Below are 16,013 nucleotides of genomic sequence, written 5' to 3'. Positions count from 1 at the left end.
TTGTGTTTTGATATGTTGACACATCGCCTTGATCACGGACAGCACGCACCTCTTAATTTGAATTCACTTTTCATCCACCACTATCATGGTCGCCCGTCCACCGTTGCCCCTCCGATTCGCGAACCCGAGATTGCAAGATCATTGTGCGTTCTTGTTGTTATAAAATGCAATTTGCGCTTATTTCCCCATAGTGGCTGCTCCAAATACTCCCCCGGTCAAGTACCAGATACTCAACTGCCAAGGGAAAGACATCCTTGTATGTACACTTTTCGTTGATACCCCAACCGTTTGGATTAATGATGGCGCATCGCAGGTCGGACGACTGAAGATTGAAACCCCCACTGTATGCCACGGCCAATTCTTTCCCTAATTTCATCGAATTGACGACTCAACGGTTCTTAGGACACCGGCCATGCCTTCATTCTACGCAGGTTCGACACTGGGGCTGTCAGCTTGACAACCATGTTCCGTGCCGCGTTTCCCAATGCCTCTGACAATGACGAGAGGATAGAAATTCAATGGGTTAGAGATAACTATGACCTAAGTGGGAATAATGGCTCTACCAAGGAGCCGCAGATCACCCGTCTCGCTGGAACATGGGTCAGCACAGAGATTGCACTGGAGCTAGGACAAACATACTCTTTGGGGAAGCTCATCAAGGCCGTCGTGGAGGCGACTCCCGATCCAAATGGATCCTATAGGAGGTCTGGCAAGGGTGCAGCGACAGCACCGTCGAATCATGTCACCGGCGCAAACATTCCTCCCATTCATCAGGAGCCCCCACGACAAGAGTCTGCGCCTGTAGTCGCTTCTCCAAAGCCACCTTCTGCATCCAAAACGCTTCCTACACCCTCACCCACAGCCGTCCTGCCCCCCAGTAAGCGCCGGAAGGAATCGTCGCCCGTTCCCACACCGCAGAGCAGTAAACCTCCATCACGGGGCTCACCTGCGCCTTCGAAAATTGCGGTTGCGACTCCCAGGAGGTCTGCACGGACGAAGAGCCCTGCTCCGCGATCGACTGCTACCCCCGTAGCCCTTACCTCAATCCGCACCCCCAAGGTAACCCGTTCATCGGCGAAGAAGGAGGCTGTTGCGTCGAATTCATTACCAACCCCAGGTGGTGACTCCGATCTTAATACCGTAGAGGAAGAGAACCAATTGGTGGAGGATGGTATTGCTGGTTCGAAACTACATGAGGAAGATGTAAAGGAGCAGAAAAAGCTTATCCAAGACCTGAAGGCGCAGAGGGATGCGGCTAAATCCTCAATTGGAGACGATGCAACCACTGTGGAAACTGTAGAGGAATCATCGACCAAGAAAAGAGAGCGAGAAGATGAGGCAGCAACATTGAAGTTTGAATTTAAAGAGCCCGAGACAGAGGAGCGGGTAATTGCTACCAATCGACGTGTGGGTCGCTTTAATCTGGAACCGAGAGGAAAATCAGTTGCTTGGGGTGTTGCAGCCTTCGTTGTAGGCCTGGGGGCGGTGTAAGTGATATCAACTTCCGACAAAGTCGTAACTAACCCGTATTACAGTTTCGTCCCATCTCTATTTTAGCCCAAAGGATCCTCATGATTCTTTCCTGACCATGGGCGACGACTTTATATGCTTTTCATGGTATCTTTCTTTACTTCTGCTCTCCGTATCTCCTTTCAACTCTTGTCGTTTTTATCTCATTGCTCTCTATTGTTACCTTTTATAAAGCGTCAGTAATTCAACTTTGTATATCAGTGCACGATCCATACAACCCGACTGTTAACGATTTACCCCTACCATTCTGTGCAATGATGCACCTACCCACACAGTCCCAATCGAGTGCCGGCTTATCTATTGGTTTCCTTAGTTTATAGATTCCGATTTTTCTTTTTTCTTTCAATCTTCTCGATATGTGGGTGTATGTATGTACTGTCATTAAGCATTGGTTGTGGGTTATGATGTTTTGCTTTTTTGACTTTTTATTTCTTTATCAAATGTATCCAATTTAGTACCTTTGAAGCTCTTTTATCGACATTCAGCTTATGATGATATTGCATTGCAAGCGGTAGCTTGGTAAGTAGAGTACATCATCTATTGTGTCTCGTTGTTTATCTGCCACCTCTAGTTTACTTTCGTGGAACCGGGTGTGCAAACCATCATACCACCTTGAGAGTAGATTCCTGTCACATACAAGGCACCGGTATTGGGATCCATTAGCCCAGTCGTTGAACTAGAGAAACCCCCCTTCTCCTCGACACCATCACTCTGAAACAGAGTTTTCATGGTCCAACGGGGGCCAACTTTCCGGATCTTACTGTTCAATGACACCGGTGCATCTTGATCGAAAACAATGCTTTGCTCGCCTCTGCTATTCTCCTGCGGGACGATGGCAATAACCCATGACGGACATCCTGCGCTTTTGCCTTCGGCGACTTCAATGAGGTCTGGGAAGTTGGGATGGCCACCAACAATAATTTCTTCAACGCCTTCGGAGGAAGGAGAGAAATTTACGTTATCCGGAAAGAATGGCAGGCGGATCGTGTCTGTCTTACGCTTCAATTTGTTTGTTTTAGGATCACGTTCATAGAGCAGAATTTCGCCCATAGAGGTGGATGCTAAGGCCAATTGCGTGCCCGATGAAGATATGGCGAGGCCATTCGCGAAAGGGATGAACAGTTTGACAAAAACTTCTTCGGATATGGATTTGGACTCTGTGGGGGTGTGCTTATTGAGTGTAATGTGTGAAACGAAACCCGACGGGAGGCTGAGAACCGACTCAATCATAGGAAGAATATGGCCTAACACCGGTAGGCGACGCGTTACGAGATGGTCATTGGCCACATAGAAAGAGTCAGGAGACGTGAGTGCCAGACCATTCGCCGAGTGGAAATGCAGAGATCGGAGGGTGCGGATGTGCATTGCCTCCGTAGGATGTGCTGGATTCAGAAGGAAGTGTTCAATTACAGTAGCTTCTCGAGCATGATTAATGACGTAGAGATTTGAAGAATTGCCGGAATATGAGGGCCATATTTCTAATCCTAGAGGATGGAAGTCGTGGCCTTCAGGGTAATTTTTCAGTGTGATTCGATGTGCCTGGTATACAGGCAGACTTGGATCCAAAATGCTTCCATCTGAGCGTCGTGTCGTGTCATCGGGCGACACGTAAATCCACAATCCTCCATGAGGCGTTGGGTCAAGTAAAGGACCCATTACTGTGTTCCAAGTTTTGCGACCGGGATCACAGCTAACAATAACAGCACGTTCAGCGACTTCGCCCTGCGTATCGAACAGTTCCCAAAACGTTTCGTCTTCACAAAGGCTGAGATTTTCAGAGGGAGAATCTGCGTATCTGGGTACAACTTCGCATTCTGAAGAGTAATTTCCGTTTGCTATGTATCCGCGGGGAAAATTGGAACGAAAGATAACGCCATTCTGAAGGAGGTCTCCGGCGCGATACAGCAGTGCGCCCTAGTGGCATTAAAGATTGAGGACAACTGGTGCAAGCTTTGTAAAAGCTTGAAACTCACCACAATAACAGGGATCCATGCTAAAGTCCGTGCTGATAACATTCTAGTGGTAGCACGAGAGTTGGAAAAAGTTCGAAGTTGACTTTGTCGTGGGGCGTTCCTGTGTAGTGTACGGCAAGGTTGGAAGCTACTTAGTCGCTATTTGTTTCCGAATATGGATTAGATTCTGGGTCCACAACGAAGCGGTGGTGCTCCTTTGAGACTGCAACGAGTTCTTCGCGCGGAGTACCCGACTGCCCCGACGCACTTCCAAACCTCCCTAAGCATCGTCTACTCTAAAAGGCGTAGATCTGCCCCTTCCCAGTTGGATATCAAATATTAGCCTTGCTTTTGCAGTCCGAGAATGTTACAAAACGTTGAGTCGAGACGAGGGAGAGATCTCTGGAATTCATGAATCCTTGAACTTGAATGCCGCGGACACAGTTATCGGTTTCCATATCACCCCTGAGTGGATGATTATCATTCGCGTGCGTGTAACGTCGCTCTGGTTGACCTTCCAAGCTGCTTGAGTTTCTCACCGACTGCAGACATCAGCTCGTTCAATCTGGTTCTGTTGTTTGAACGAACGTGAGGATAATGAAGAGAGTGGTCGTTACAGCTGCAGGGCCGATGCATCCGCACCGCGTCAGCGTATAAAGCGAAACCGCACCAAAGTCACCACCGGAAATAATGGTTTCTTGGTTTTCATTGCGTATGGAAAAAATGTCCGATTTCGTCGTCTTTTTCTTTCACATGGCTTGTGAGCAAATCTTATGTCCTGTGGCATGACAAGACATGTAAGCAGGTGTTGCAGAGTGTTGTTTGAGGTTTGTGAAGGTCCAGGTTATTTTGGATCGAGGGGAATGCTCGGCGCTCGCTGTCAACTTGACCCCATACTGGACATTGGCAGCACTCACTTCACACGACATGTTAAATCTATGACCAAACTTTGGTCGTGAAACGCCCAACTTTATTACCAGCGACGTGTCTGGAAAGCAAGACCAAGTCATATACCATTGACTGCCTCGCCGCAAAACATGGATGATTTCTCCTTGCTTCCCGCCTGCGACATTGCGTCAAATGGACTCTTCTGTTATTTAAGCTCGAACCTGCAGCCAACCTCTGTAATCTCTGGAAGTTTTGCAGGCGCTTTGCAGTTTGATCCACATCATTTCAAAGCGACATCATCGATCAATGATTGTACATATAGGGCTTTTCGGCAACCTCACACAGCTGCACATGGATCATACATATGTACTTGCTGGAGCATTTACTTTGCGGCCTGCAACAGCCACCATTCCGAATAATCCGATTTCCGTGTATCTGGAGCGTTGGATAGGCCCTGGCCATCTAATATCTATTGCGCTAAGTCCTAATGCGCCGGAGATTACCCCATAAGATTTTATGTTGCCGTGGAAGAAGCAAATCATGCAATGCAAACTTGACGGGATCCTGAGCTTTGCCTATCGCATTCTCCGTAGTTGTTAACATCCTTCTTTTCCTTCTACTTCCATGTTACTCTCTGACTACGAGGTTATACTCCCCCTCATCCTGCCCTAACCACACTGCAAATTTTGGTCCTAAAGGCGCACTCGCCCTGTGTGGCGTCTCGCTTGTCTTGTTCTCCCTCTCGAATTTACGAATAGCTTGTCTCAATTCTCGAGGCTTGCATAATGACAACTCCCGAAGGAAAATTTGATATCACGGATACCTTTGGTATGTATACCAGTCTCATGATTCATCCCATCCAATTAGTTACTCAACCTTTCTCGTAGGCGCAATGCTAACAGGAGCGTTCGTCACTATGGCCATCTACGGAATCACAACTCTGCAGGTACTTTGGTTCCCTGGTTATCCACTCAAAATTGAACGCATTTGACGCTAAAATTAAAGGCTTATTTCTATTATCTGTCTTTCCCTCGAGATGGTATTGCGACAAAATCACTTGTAAATTAGTCCCTTTGGCACTGGCCTTTAAATATGCTTTACTGATAAGAAATACAAATAGGTTGCTCTCATCTGGTTAGAATCTTGTTGCATTTCGTTATCACTTATTTTGATACAATGTATATCAGGGTCATGGATACTATTCACGTCATATTTAGTGAGTATATTTGCCAATCTTGAATGGTGTATTGGCACTAATGATTTACAGTGTGTCATGCAATACACTACTACCTCGTAATAAATCATTCTTTCTTGAAAATATTTTACTGATATATTGCACCTCATAGATTGTCGGCTTTGTGGATCACACTATACTTTCCAACGGAAATTGGTATGTAATTCAGGTTATCATGTTTAAAACGCGTCCGATGAGAATCAAAATCTAGGTCACTTTTTGTATGTCATTTTTTATTCATACGAAGTCTACGGCTTATCCGGCAACCCAAAGATGTCCACAGCAATTAATGTGTGTCAGCATCAGCTCTTCAAAAGTCACTGGCTAACAGATAGAGAATTTAGATACTTCTAGCATTCATTGTTCAAGCGTCGGTGCTCTCACAAACCTTTACATTCATGCTCTTACTTTTTTGCATCTTAGATTTTTCACGCATCGCATTTTCCTTTGTAAGAGGCATTGCAATATCTTTTAGACAAAGGGAACACCAACTTTACGCATCTGATCTAGTATGCACGCCTGCTCGACGATATTGGGTGGGAGGCTTTATTTTTCTTACAGTTCTACTCCATTTTGGTGAGTCTGCCGGTTGTAAATACAAAGAGGATACTTATGGATTTTCAAGCTTTTGGGATCCGTATGTATAGATGACTTGATATGATATAGTCGCGAAATTCACCTACTTTGGCATTAGGAACTGTTGTAAATCTGTATGTATCTGTTCATATTAATCCAGGATAATATGATATATCTGATAATATCTAGTTTCGTTAAAAAGGAATTTGTCTTATTGAAAGAGTTATCGGTATCTACTTGTGGTTCATCACAGCTACAACCTGCCTGTTAATTAACCTTCACAGGTCACTGCTGTCGTTCCTTTTGGAATCATGACCATCATATCGGACGTCTTGATTGCAGCCGCTCTATGCATACTTCTGAACAACACCCGATCGGATTATAGGGACAGCGATACGAATAATCTAATCAACAAATTAATCATATATGCCATTAATCGTTGTATATTGACGTCGTAGGTTTTGCTATTCTGATTAGGCCGTGTGCTACCTCCGAGTTCTGATTCATTTTTAGGGCAGTGGCAATCGTAGAAACAGTGGCATTTACTGTCATCCCAAATACCTTCTATTCATTTGCTATTGATTTTACCATAGGCAAATGTAATTACCAGTGTGCATCTTTTGACATGCCCCGCTGACTGAGGATTTTGCCAGTGTACGCCAACTCTTTGTTAGCGGTTCTCAACTCTCGGGCCAATCTCCGTGAACCTGAACGAGAACGATTCTCATCGACAGAAATGTCGACACGGTTCAAAGTGGCCTCGGCAGTAGACAGCAATCGTGCATCGAATCTATTTGAAGTAGGTGATTCTATATTGCATTATCGAACAATGTCCGACACTTGCACGATAGATTCGGTCTCGTGAAAGTGCTGTTGCTAGACCGACTGTGTTGGCTGACGCTGACTCGGAGAAGGCGGAGCAAACCCTGGTAAGTATATGGATAGATTATCTTCGGATAATTTACAACTGAGCTATAAAATGAACAGGATAAATCCAAAAGATCTAGCTTGCATGAAATATTGACGTTGGAGAGTTGTAGTCGCTGAAGACTCTTTTGAAGCTAGTTGCCTTTGCCTGATATTAGATAGATACCCTGTATATTTATATTATTGCACATCAACTCCACCGGCCCTTGCATTTTTGTATAATCCATTTTGTGAATATGCTGAGTAGTTAGGTACTCGGAAGAGCAGTAAGCTGCGGGCCTTAGAAGAAGTTTGTCGTTTGGATGCTGTGCCACTGCGGCGAGCCGTCTGGAGTTCCAACCTCCACGAAAATAGTTTTTGGGTTATTAAACCCACGATGTTCAACGAATGATGTCTAAAATATGTCATCGGCAAGGATGTTCGCCAGTTGACGGAGTCCAAAGAAGATCCGGGATAAGCATGGTGGGGAAAGTGCTTAAATCGTGGTTTGAGGTCGCAAATAATGTGTACGTGGTTAGGGTTTGAAATATGGAGTGATGATCAATTGGACGGCAAGATGGAGTTAGCAAACTATATTGAGGCAGTTCGTCCAGGACGTGCTGGCCCGACCACATGTTGCTGCTCAACACTCACCTTCCACACCTTGTTTTCACTCCGTGATGTCCACCGGTACAACAAGGTCGCTATTCGTGTTCTTCCTCGTCGTGAACTGCATACTGTGGTCGAGAGGTCGATATGGCCAGCCTTTGGAGTCCAGTTCAAGTTTGCTCCACGGTGACGCCAGTCTCGTGAAGCGTATATCATTTGAACTCTCCCAACCTCAAGGAACGCGAGTATCACATTATTCAGAAGAGGTCAGCCTGATGTCTCTTGGTTCTGTCTTGCGCTCACTTGTCTGTAGTGCCAACCTCTTGCATACCCAATCGACACTCAGTGCAAACATGTCAAGGCAGATTGCCCCAGATCCGACACCGTCCTCGCAATCAACTATCTTCGTCGTTACTTCTGTACAGACGCTACCTTAAGGCCTGTCATGTTCATCGGTCTTCTGTTCTGGCTGGTCTTTCTCTTCTCAACACTGGGCATCAGCGCCTCCGATTTCTTCACCCCCAATCTTTCGACTATATCTCAACTTCTAGGCTTAGATGAAAACGTCGCAGGCGTAACATTTTTAGCTTTCGGAAACGGCAGTCCAGATTTATTCTCGACCTTCTCTGCGATGCGCGCCGACTCAGGTAGTCTGGCTTTGGGCGAACTACTTGGCGCGGCCACTTTCATTGTCTCTTGTGTCGTCGGGTCTATGTGCATCATCAAGCCTTTCGAAGTACATCGTACACCTTTCCTCAGAGACGTGGGCTTCTTCACCTTAGCAGTATCTCTAATATTAACCATTCTGTGGGACGGCGAAATCTCGCGGATAGAGGCAGGAGCACTTGTTGGTCTATATTTGACATACGTATTGGTTGTTATTATTGGAAGTTGGTGGGAGAGCAGAAGAGAACGTAAACGTCTTAGAGAAGCGCGCGCAAGAGACGAATTTGCTGAGCCCTTTCCTCAATATACCGACGATCGTGAGCATATGTTTTTCTTTCAATTTTTTGGTTATACTGACTGGTGGGACAGCAAATCCCCCGACATTGACTGTCAACACCCCTACTCCCCAAAGAGTACGCGCAGTATCTGCTCCCAATCCTCCTAGAATTCAAACAAATATATCACCACGTCCAACGCGCTCTCCTTCCCCAGTACCATCGCATATTACACAGCTACCCTCGTTCTCTCTCATTGGTGCCCTCGAATTTCGGGACGTGGTCGCCTCATTACAAAAAGAAGCCGCGGGGAATTCTTTAGGGATGTTCGAAACACCCGTAACTCCATACGCAGGAGGCCATTATCACAATCGACTGGGCATGACAAGAAGCCCTCATTCTTCACTTCAGTCAAGCATGGACTCGGAAACTTTGCATGGCCTCCAACTGCCTACTCGAGGACGCACAAATCTATCTTCGTCCAACGCCACACTTCGTGAGGAACATCGGGATCTACTGGCGGACGAGCCGGATGACTATTTCGGTTCTGTACAGCAGCAACCCGTACCTTCAATCTTTCGTACGCCGGCGTCTCCATCTTTAACTGCCTCCGAAGTTGACAGTGAAGAGCAACTATACGCTCCAATGACCAAACAACAACGCGTTTTGGCAACATTGGGGAAAGTGTTTCACACCCTTTTCCCTACACTGCATAACTTCCGGAAACAGAGCTTTGTGGGCCAAATTGCCTTGCTGTTTGCCACGCCTGCGGTGTTATGCTTAACTTTAACTCTTCCGGTTGTAGTGACACCGTATCCGAACCTCCATGCTTCTCCAGAGAAAATGTACAATGGTGATGCACGACTCGTGGATTTCGAGGAAGAAGGCATGGAGCGCGTCCTGATCGCCGAAGAGGAGGTTGAGGAGAATATGCACGAACTTTTGTTTAGCAAGTGGCTCACTGCTATACAATGTGTTTTGGGTCCACTTTTCTGTGTCAAAGTTCTTTTTGGTATGTAGCACTCTTGTCCGGCTATTGTTGCCTGACTGATTACGGCGTACAGGCAACAAACACAATTTCATCTGGATTTTCCTGGGAACACTTATTACAGGTCTCTCCATGGGCGCTCTAGTAGCTATCTTTAGTGAAAAGGGTAACAGCCCTGCTGCTCGTATGACCAGGTGCTCAATGGGGTTCTTTGTCGCCATCATTTGGATCATGGCGATTGCTGATGAAGTAGTCAATGTACTTCAGGTATGCCAACTTTCTTTGGTTCTTTCAGGATGGCTTTGAGCTAAACCTTTGCTAGACATTTGGTTTCATTTTCGGTCTATCAGACGCTATCATTGGCCTTACGATCTTCGCTGTCGGTAATTCGCTTGCAGACCTTGTAGCAAACATGAGTGTTGCGGTAAGGCTACTGTTGGTGTCAAGGATTGAACTTAAATTAAATGATCCCTTCTTTCCCCTTAGGTCTTCGCCCCTATCATGGGATTCTCTGCGTGTTTTGGAGGGCCAATGCTCAACATTCTCCTGGGTATCGGCATTTCTGGGTCCTACATCATTCACCAAACTTCTCAACCGTACAGTCTCGAACTTTCAAAAACACTATTCGTCAGCGCCTTTGGCCTCTTGTTCTTGCTCGCTGCCACTCTGCTATTTGTACCCCTTAACGGCTACTTCTTGACACGACAATGGGGAGTCCTCCTGATAGCAACATACACAATTATTATGATCATCAACATTGTTGTCGAAGTTAAGGGCTGATTTTTTCCATATCGTATTCTGTCAAGTTGCTATGTTATGTTGTAAATTAGTGGACAAGTAATTAGTCGTCATTTGCATTGCACGTTTGTATTTTATTCCATCCTACCATCCATTTTGCGTGGCGCTTTCTCCAAGCAACATTCCGATACAGTACAAGCTTCATACCAAGGGGACGAGGTTGGTCAATTAGCAGTTTTCCACCAGTGACGATATAAAAGATAAGTGTCCTGCATGACCATGATTATTTGATTTGGGACGTATAAATGGGTTACTATGCTAGAGTAATGTACAAAAATTGCTTATAGATACTATAAGGTTATGGTAGGACAAAATACAGTGAAGTAGTAGCGAAGAACAAGGCAACAAGGCCGCTAGACAACCAACCCGACAAGGACACCAAACCAATGAGATCAATTACACACCGCAAGGAAACGCGCTAGGAGCAATGGAGGATATTATAGCAGTTGAGTATTGTATGAGGCAAATGAAGTCTGTAGTTAAGATCGTGGTTTGCATCTGACGGAGGCGACTGTAGCTCGATGATTGTCTCCAAACGGCAGCCAAGGGGTTTTAGCCTTATTTTTGTGTTTGTTCTTCGCAGCTAAGTCAGAGTGATCTTCATCATCTTCATCTTCGTCTTCGTCTTCATCCTCATCCTCGTCATTACCATCGCCCTCATCCCTATCGTCGTCTTCACCCTCGTCCTCATCCTCATCTTCTTCGTCGTCTTCATATCTTGGCATGGTACCGTTTTCAGTAGAGTCAACGTCCTTCAAGTCCTTCGATTGTCCTTTTATCATCAGAGCTGACAATCTTCTTCTATAGATCTGTTGCAGAGAGTTAGTAAGAAGCATCCTTGATCAAAATTTCTAATTAGACATACGCATCCAGTGTCAAGACCAAAGGACCACCTCTTTGCATCTAGCCCTCGACCGGCAGCGTGTCCATAAACTGTGGTGGAAGGGTAACAGAGCAAATTATATTTCTTGACTCCCTGCTCATCATCGTCCGAGTCGTCAACTGTTGTTTCATTCCCTGAAGCGTCGATGTCATCATCGGCATCCCGACTGGCAATTCGAGGAAAGCGGGTATAGCCCAAGCAACTCTGCATATGCTGTTTCCACAACTTTGACCAGGGCATCCCTTCACCGAATTGCTTTGAAATTCTACCATCGGGCAGAACATTACGCATGTTTAGGACCACCCAAGGATCGGAATTCTGTGGAATCTGAGTGAGAATCCCTGTCTCTTGGAGATTCCTGAGGGCGTCAATGCTTTTATTGGACATAAGGGACGTGGATGTAGAGTTGGCATCGACGTCGTGAAGGAGTGTAGTGTTGACGCCAGTTTGGTTGCCAGAGGGCCGGCGGGTAAGGGTCGGGATGCGTGCTAAAGGCTGTCGAGCTTCATCCTCAACTGGATATCTGGGATCGCATGGCAGTAGACCTGCATGTACAATGAATGTATGCGCACTGGGGATGTAGAGCCGCAGAGGCAAGTCGAGGAGATATTGGAAATGCTGGTCGGACATCTCCTTTGCGACATAGTAATGGTCGTCGAGGATGACCCAACCTTTCGGTATAAGTTTCCACCAAGCTTTTTCTCTCCGTGTGCTCGCTTTCTTTTCCCTTTTGAGCCAGGCTTCCAGTTCCGTGTCGGGGTCCTTGGACACTGCCTTTTCCCATCGGGCCTGTAGACCATCTAACCATTCCTTTCCACCCAAAGAGTCCGTCACCCAGTCGTACCAATTTCTCCATTCAACGACAAGTTGGTCGTGATTTCCGCGCACCCCAGTAACATTGTTCGAGACCATGAATTGTAAAACGGCAAGCGAGCCTTCGAGGGGGCCTTTGGATACTATATCTCCCACATGTAAGAGAACATCCTGGGATGGCGAGTATTTCACTTTTTGCATAAGCTTTCTGGTTCAACAAACAAAATAAGATTGGGTAAGAGATGGCAATAGTTGCTGCGGACTTACTCTAAGTAAGTCATCTGTCCGTGGATGTCACCCACGATGAGCACACGTTTCGTTGGGTCATCTGCATTTGGGTCAGCGTTAACGACACTGTTTATTTCAACATTGAATCGTACCTATCGGGAACTCGTTCGGTGACAGCGTCCTCAATGGCTTGTAACTACTGAGCTCAGGAAAAGCTGCAGATGTCCATAATATTGGCAACCTCCTGTGTCAATCGTAAATAAAATGGACGACGCACATAGTTTTGGTTTCTGTAGCTTGACGCCGTTGAGAATGCCCCAATCTTTGCTTGATTTATCCATGAAGTCCATGTTCGACAAGGAATCCGCGAATCCATAGAATAAGACGAACACCAGGAAGGTCGACAGGACTCCATACGCGAATACCTGCCGAGCAGGATACATGAGCATGGCCGCCGAAATACCAAACCAGTCAGGATTTTAAGGACGGAATGTTCGATAAAATTTGGGGTGAAATAATACAGTGCGTATGCGGAATATGTATGAGTTGAGATAAATGCAGTGCCTGGCGTTCAGCCTGGTTGTTTCACTATCCAGAGTGTCAACAAGATGCGGACCAGAGCCAAGCTCAAGGAACGTCATATATTTAACACATCACATGACCGCAGACACTAGTCCCGAGTTTGTTGGCTTCTGGTGCACCCACTAGTCCCGACTTGCAATTCGCGACTCTCATCGACGATCGTCACCTCGTTCCTCCATACCATTTCCATGCGTTATTTCTTACAAAGTCCTCGAACGACCAAAGCTCCTCGTTGAGATTGGTCTCGTCGCAGTATATGTACGTGTCGGCTTCGAAGCTCGACTCATGGAGTTTTGATATTTCTGGTAGCGGCGGTGGGTGCTCCGGGACGAAATCTTCATCGACGATCTTCTCAAAGATTCTCGTAAACGATCCCAACGGGTGGACTTTCACCTTTCTCCTCACGTATTCCTTTCAAAATATAAGACCCGGTGCCAAAGTTTCCCTGTTTCCGGCAGTGTACTCACGTCAGATTCAAACTCATCCAGATATTTTATATCTTGGGCCGTTAAACCTTTGACCAAGGTTCCTCGTACTGATCCCTCCTCCCGTGTGAGGGAACGGTTCAAAATCTTCATGCCCTTGCTTATCGGGATAACTCCTGGATATTCGCAACCCTGGAGGGGGTAATATACAGTGAGCTTAGCCTAGTAAATTAGCACAGACTTTTACCTTTACTTCATGGCGTGTGTGATCCTGATTAACGCCGCCAACTGTTACTCCATTACGAATCAGGTAATCTACATGTTAAATCTCTTACCAGAAGAACTGCAGGGCATACTTCAAGATGTTCTCCTTTGTTGCGTATGACACCTATCAACACCTTGGGGTGCATCAACGTTCCGTAGAAAAATGCTGAGTACGAATCTGCCATTGTTGGAGGAGAACTTGTACAAAGCTACCTATGTGGCTCTGAATAAGGATACGCAGCTGGCTCTCCGGCTTTCCTTGACCGAGTTCGTTGTACCGATTTCACACTCCCAAATAGGGGCAACGGCTATTCGGCCCGCTATCATTGCCAGATACGGAATCTGATCGAGTCAGCGCCAAAGGCGATTTGCTTAATGATCTTCCACCTTCCAAGTTGTACATCGCCCATCTCTAAAACGCGTTAGAATAAAATGTCTTCCTGTGAGAACCCTAATGTCGACAAAGATGCTCTGATGACGAGTGAGTCTACAACATAACGTGAAAGGTGCACAGCAATGCTGAGCAAGAACCAATAGGGCGTCAGAAATTTGATGGCAAAACGAAAATCTGTGTAAAGTGCAAAGAAAATCGAGGAAATATCGTGGTCAGATATGCCGTTTACTGCAAGTGCGTTGCGGCTATTTGTGAACATAATTTCGCACAATAACCTTTCTATCCTCGTAGAACTTGTTTCTTCCCGCTTGTGCAAGGTCGATTTCGCAAATCCTTAGAACCCACAATCAATGCACCGAATGGTACAAGGCGCAAAGGACTCAAAGCATCGGGATCCCTCGTAGTAGGTATATCTGGTGGAACAAGCTCGGTTGCAATGTTAGACCTAGTTGCAAAGACATATTTTGCACCTCTCGAAGCCGATTTTAAAGGAGGAATGGAACATCCTCGCCTCGTAGACAAAAGTGTATGGAAGGGAAAGCCTTATGTGTGCTATGTTGAAGTCTGTGGTGCGTTTCCTGGAGTACGTCCTTTTTCTGTCATGCATATGTTTACTGAATACTTATTTTATGACTTCAGGAAAGGGATAGGATAGAAGAAGTTCGACATCTAGTTGAGAGTTACGCTGATGCGGAGTTCGAGTTCATTCCCCTCCGTCTGGAGGACAGCTTTGACAAGAAATGGTGGGATACTTTTGGAGGCAGCGATCTGTCGAATTCAGCACGGTCTCTTGGTTTGGACATGAGAGATGAAGGTAAGTAGAAAAAATCTTCTTTCAATTGTATCTTCTCAGTTTCGTTAGATCTACGGTTGGCCACTTCGTCTTCTGAAATCTCCTCTCTTACGGCCATGCGAACTTATCTTTCTTCTCTACCCACACCAACCGCGTTCCATAGCGCAGTCCAAATTCTAATTCGGCTTCTACTTCTGCATACCGCAGCATCGAGACGGGCATCACATCTGCTTCTCGGAACATCCTTGACAGCTCTCTCAGTGAACCTGATATCAGGCATTGCTCAGGGTGCAGGGTTCTCAGTAGCGGAAGAGGCGCAAGAGGTGTGGGATCCGCCGAATTCAGGCGATGCATTGCCAATACGCATAGTGCGCCCAATGCGCGAAATTGGCATGAAAGAATGTGCAATTTGGGATTGGTGGTGCAAACTAAACATCGTTGCCCATTCAAGAACTTCGCCAAGTGGGGTGAAGAACGCGATCAGCGCACTAACAAAAGGTAGGTATCTTTGCACAGAATATTGCAAAGAAAATTTACTTACCTTCCATAGATTTTATATACGGACTCGAAAGCGACTACCCTGCAACGGTTTCCACGATCGCCCGAACTTGTGCTAAATTGACACCAAAGGAAGGGTCGAATGGCACTTGCATCCTATGTGGGCGGTAAGTTCATCCCTGCAAGTTTCTACTCCCACAGTGGCTTATCTTCCTCCTTCTAGCCCTGCGCAAAGTGGCGTTCAGGAATGGAAGTCGCGGATATCGATACGCTCATACCAGGAGGCAAGATCAGCGGTGTCCGGGAACACACGCCCATCACATCTGACGGAAGACGAAATCACAAATCTTACTAAAACATCGACGTTGGGCTCGACGCCAACTGTCCCTTCTCTGACACCACAGCTATGCTATGCATGTCATACACTTCTCACAAGTCGTAGCAGTCGCGCGACGATTGCATCACTGCCTCCTGGACAGTCTCTGGATAATATTCCGCTACCGCTATGGGTTCAGTCTACTATTGAAAAACTGCGTCAGCAAGAGCGAGAGCAAGAACATGCAGAGCATGATTCCCATCCGGACCTTGCCCAAGGAGTGAAGCTAAGCCGATCTGAGATGAGAGAGCAAATCGCCGAATTCCTACTGCCAGAAGAGTAATGAAAGTTGTTTTATACAATTTAGATACATTATTATGTGGATGTGATGCTAG

The 16,013-nt window shown here is 46.1% G+C and overlaps 6 protein-coding genes across 6 annotated transcripts; 3 read left to right on the top strand and 3 right to left on the bottom strand.

Annotated features, from left to right (window-relative positions):
• Positions 1-85: 85 nt before the first annotated feature.
• JR316_0005937 (Bouquet formation protein 4) lies at positions 86-1,491 on the top strand (the record flags this gene model as incomplete). The annotated part of the gene is made up of 4 exons (XM_047891687.1): positions 86-143; positions 192-256; positions 314-343; positions 403-1,491. The coding sequence occupies 4 exons, from the start codon at positions 86-88 to the stop codon at positions 1,489-1,491; spliced, it is 1,242 nt and encodes a 413-aa protein (XP_047749036.1).
• Positions 1,492-2,097: 606 nt separating this feature from the next.
• On the bottom strand, positions 2,098-3,545 carry JR316_0005936 (uncharacterized protein; the record flags this gene model as incomplete). Its single annotated transcript, XM_047891686.1, has 2 exons — positions 2,098-3,444; positions 3,504-3,545. 2 exons carry the CDS (start codon positions 3,543-3,545, stop codon positions 2,098-2,100), a joined length of 1,389 nt encoding a protein of 462 aa, XP_047749035.1.
• Positions 3,546-7,766: 4,221 nt separating this feature from the next.
• JR316_0005935 (Putative cation exchanger C3A12.06c) lies at positions 7,767-10,404 on the top strand (the record flags this gene model as incomplete). The annotated part of the gene is made up of 6 exons (XM_047891685.1): positions 7,767-7,961; positions 8,009-8,678; positions 8,731-9,648; positions 9,701-9,891; positions 9,947-10,048; positions 10,111-10,404. The coding sequence occupies 6 exons, from the start codon at positions 7,767-7,769 to the stop codon at positions 10,402-10,404; spliced, it is 2,370 nt and encodes a 789-aa protein (XP_047749034.1).
• Positions 10,405-10,901: 497 nt separating this feature from the next.
• Positions 10,902-12,696, bottom strand: JR316_0005934 (Serine/threonine-protein phosphatase 1; the record flags this gene model as incomplete). The annotated part of the gene is made up of 5 exons (XM_047891684.1): positions 10,902-11,231; positions 11,288-12,326; positions 12,386-12,446; positions 12,499-12,561; positions 12,624-12,696. 5 exons carry the CDS (start codon positions 12,694-12,696, stop codon positions 10,902-10,904), a joined length of 1,566 nt encoding a protein of 521 aa, XP_047749033.1.
• Positions 12,697-13,090: 394 nt separating this feature from the next.
• Positions 13,091-13,802, bottom strand: JR316_0005933 (AIG2-like protein C; the record flags this gene model as incomplete). Its single annotated transcript, XM_047891683.1, has 4 exons — positions 13,091-13,339; positions 13,396-13,545; positions 13,601-13,624; positions 13,689-13,802. The coding sequence occupies 4 exons, from the start codon at positions 13,800-13,802 to the stop codon at positions 13,091-13,093; spliced, it is 537 nt and encodes a 178-aa protein (XP_047749032.1).
• Positions 13,803-14,049: 247 nt separating this feature from the next.
• Positions 14,050-15,961, top strand: JR316_0005932 (Cytoplasmic tRNA 2-thiolation protein 2; the record flags this gene model as incomplete). Its single annotated transcript, XM_047891682.1, has 7 exons — positions 14,050-14,098; positions 14,155-14,245; positions 14,303-14,594; positions 14,651-14,825; positions 14,874-15,302; positions 15,355-15,469; positions 15,526-15,961. The coding sequence occupies 7 exons, from the start codon at positions 14,050-14,052 to the stop codon at positions 15,959-15,961; spliced, it is 1,587 nt and encodes a 528-aa protein (XP_047749031.1).
• Positions 15,962-16,013: the final 52 nt, after the last annotated feature.

Source organism: Psilocybe cubensis, chromosome 5 (assembly GCF_017499595.1).
Source record: "Psilocybe cubensis strain MGC-MH-2018 chromosome 5, whole genome shotgun sequence".
Taxonomy (NCBI): Eukaryota; Fungi; Basidiomycota; class Agaricomycetes; order Agaricales; family Agrocybaceae; genus Psilocybe; species Psilocybe cubensis.
The sequence above is the reverse complement of the archived record's forward strand: the minus strand, read 5'-3'. Positions and strand labels throughout refer to the sequence as shown.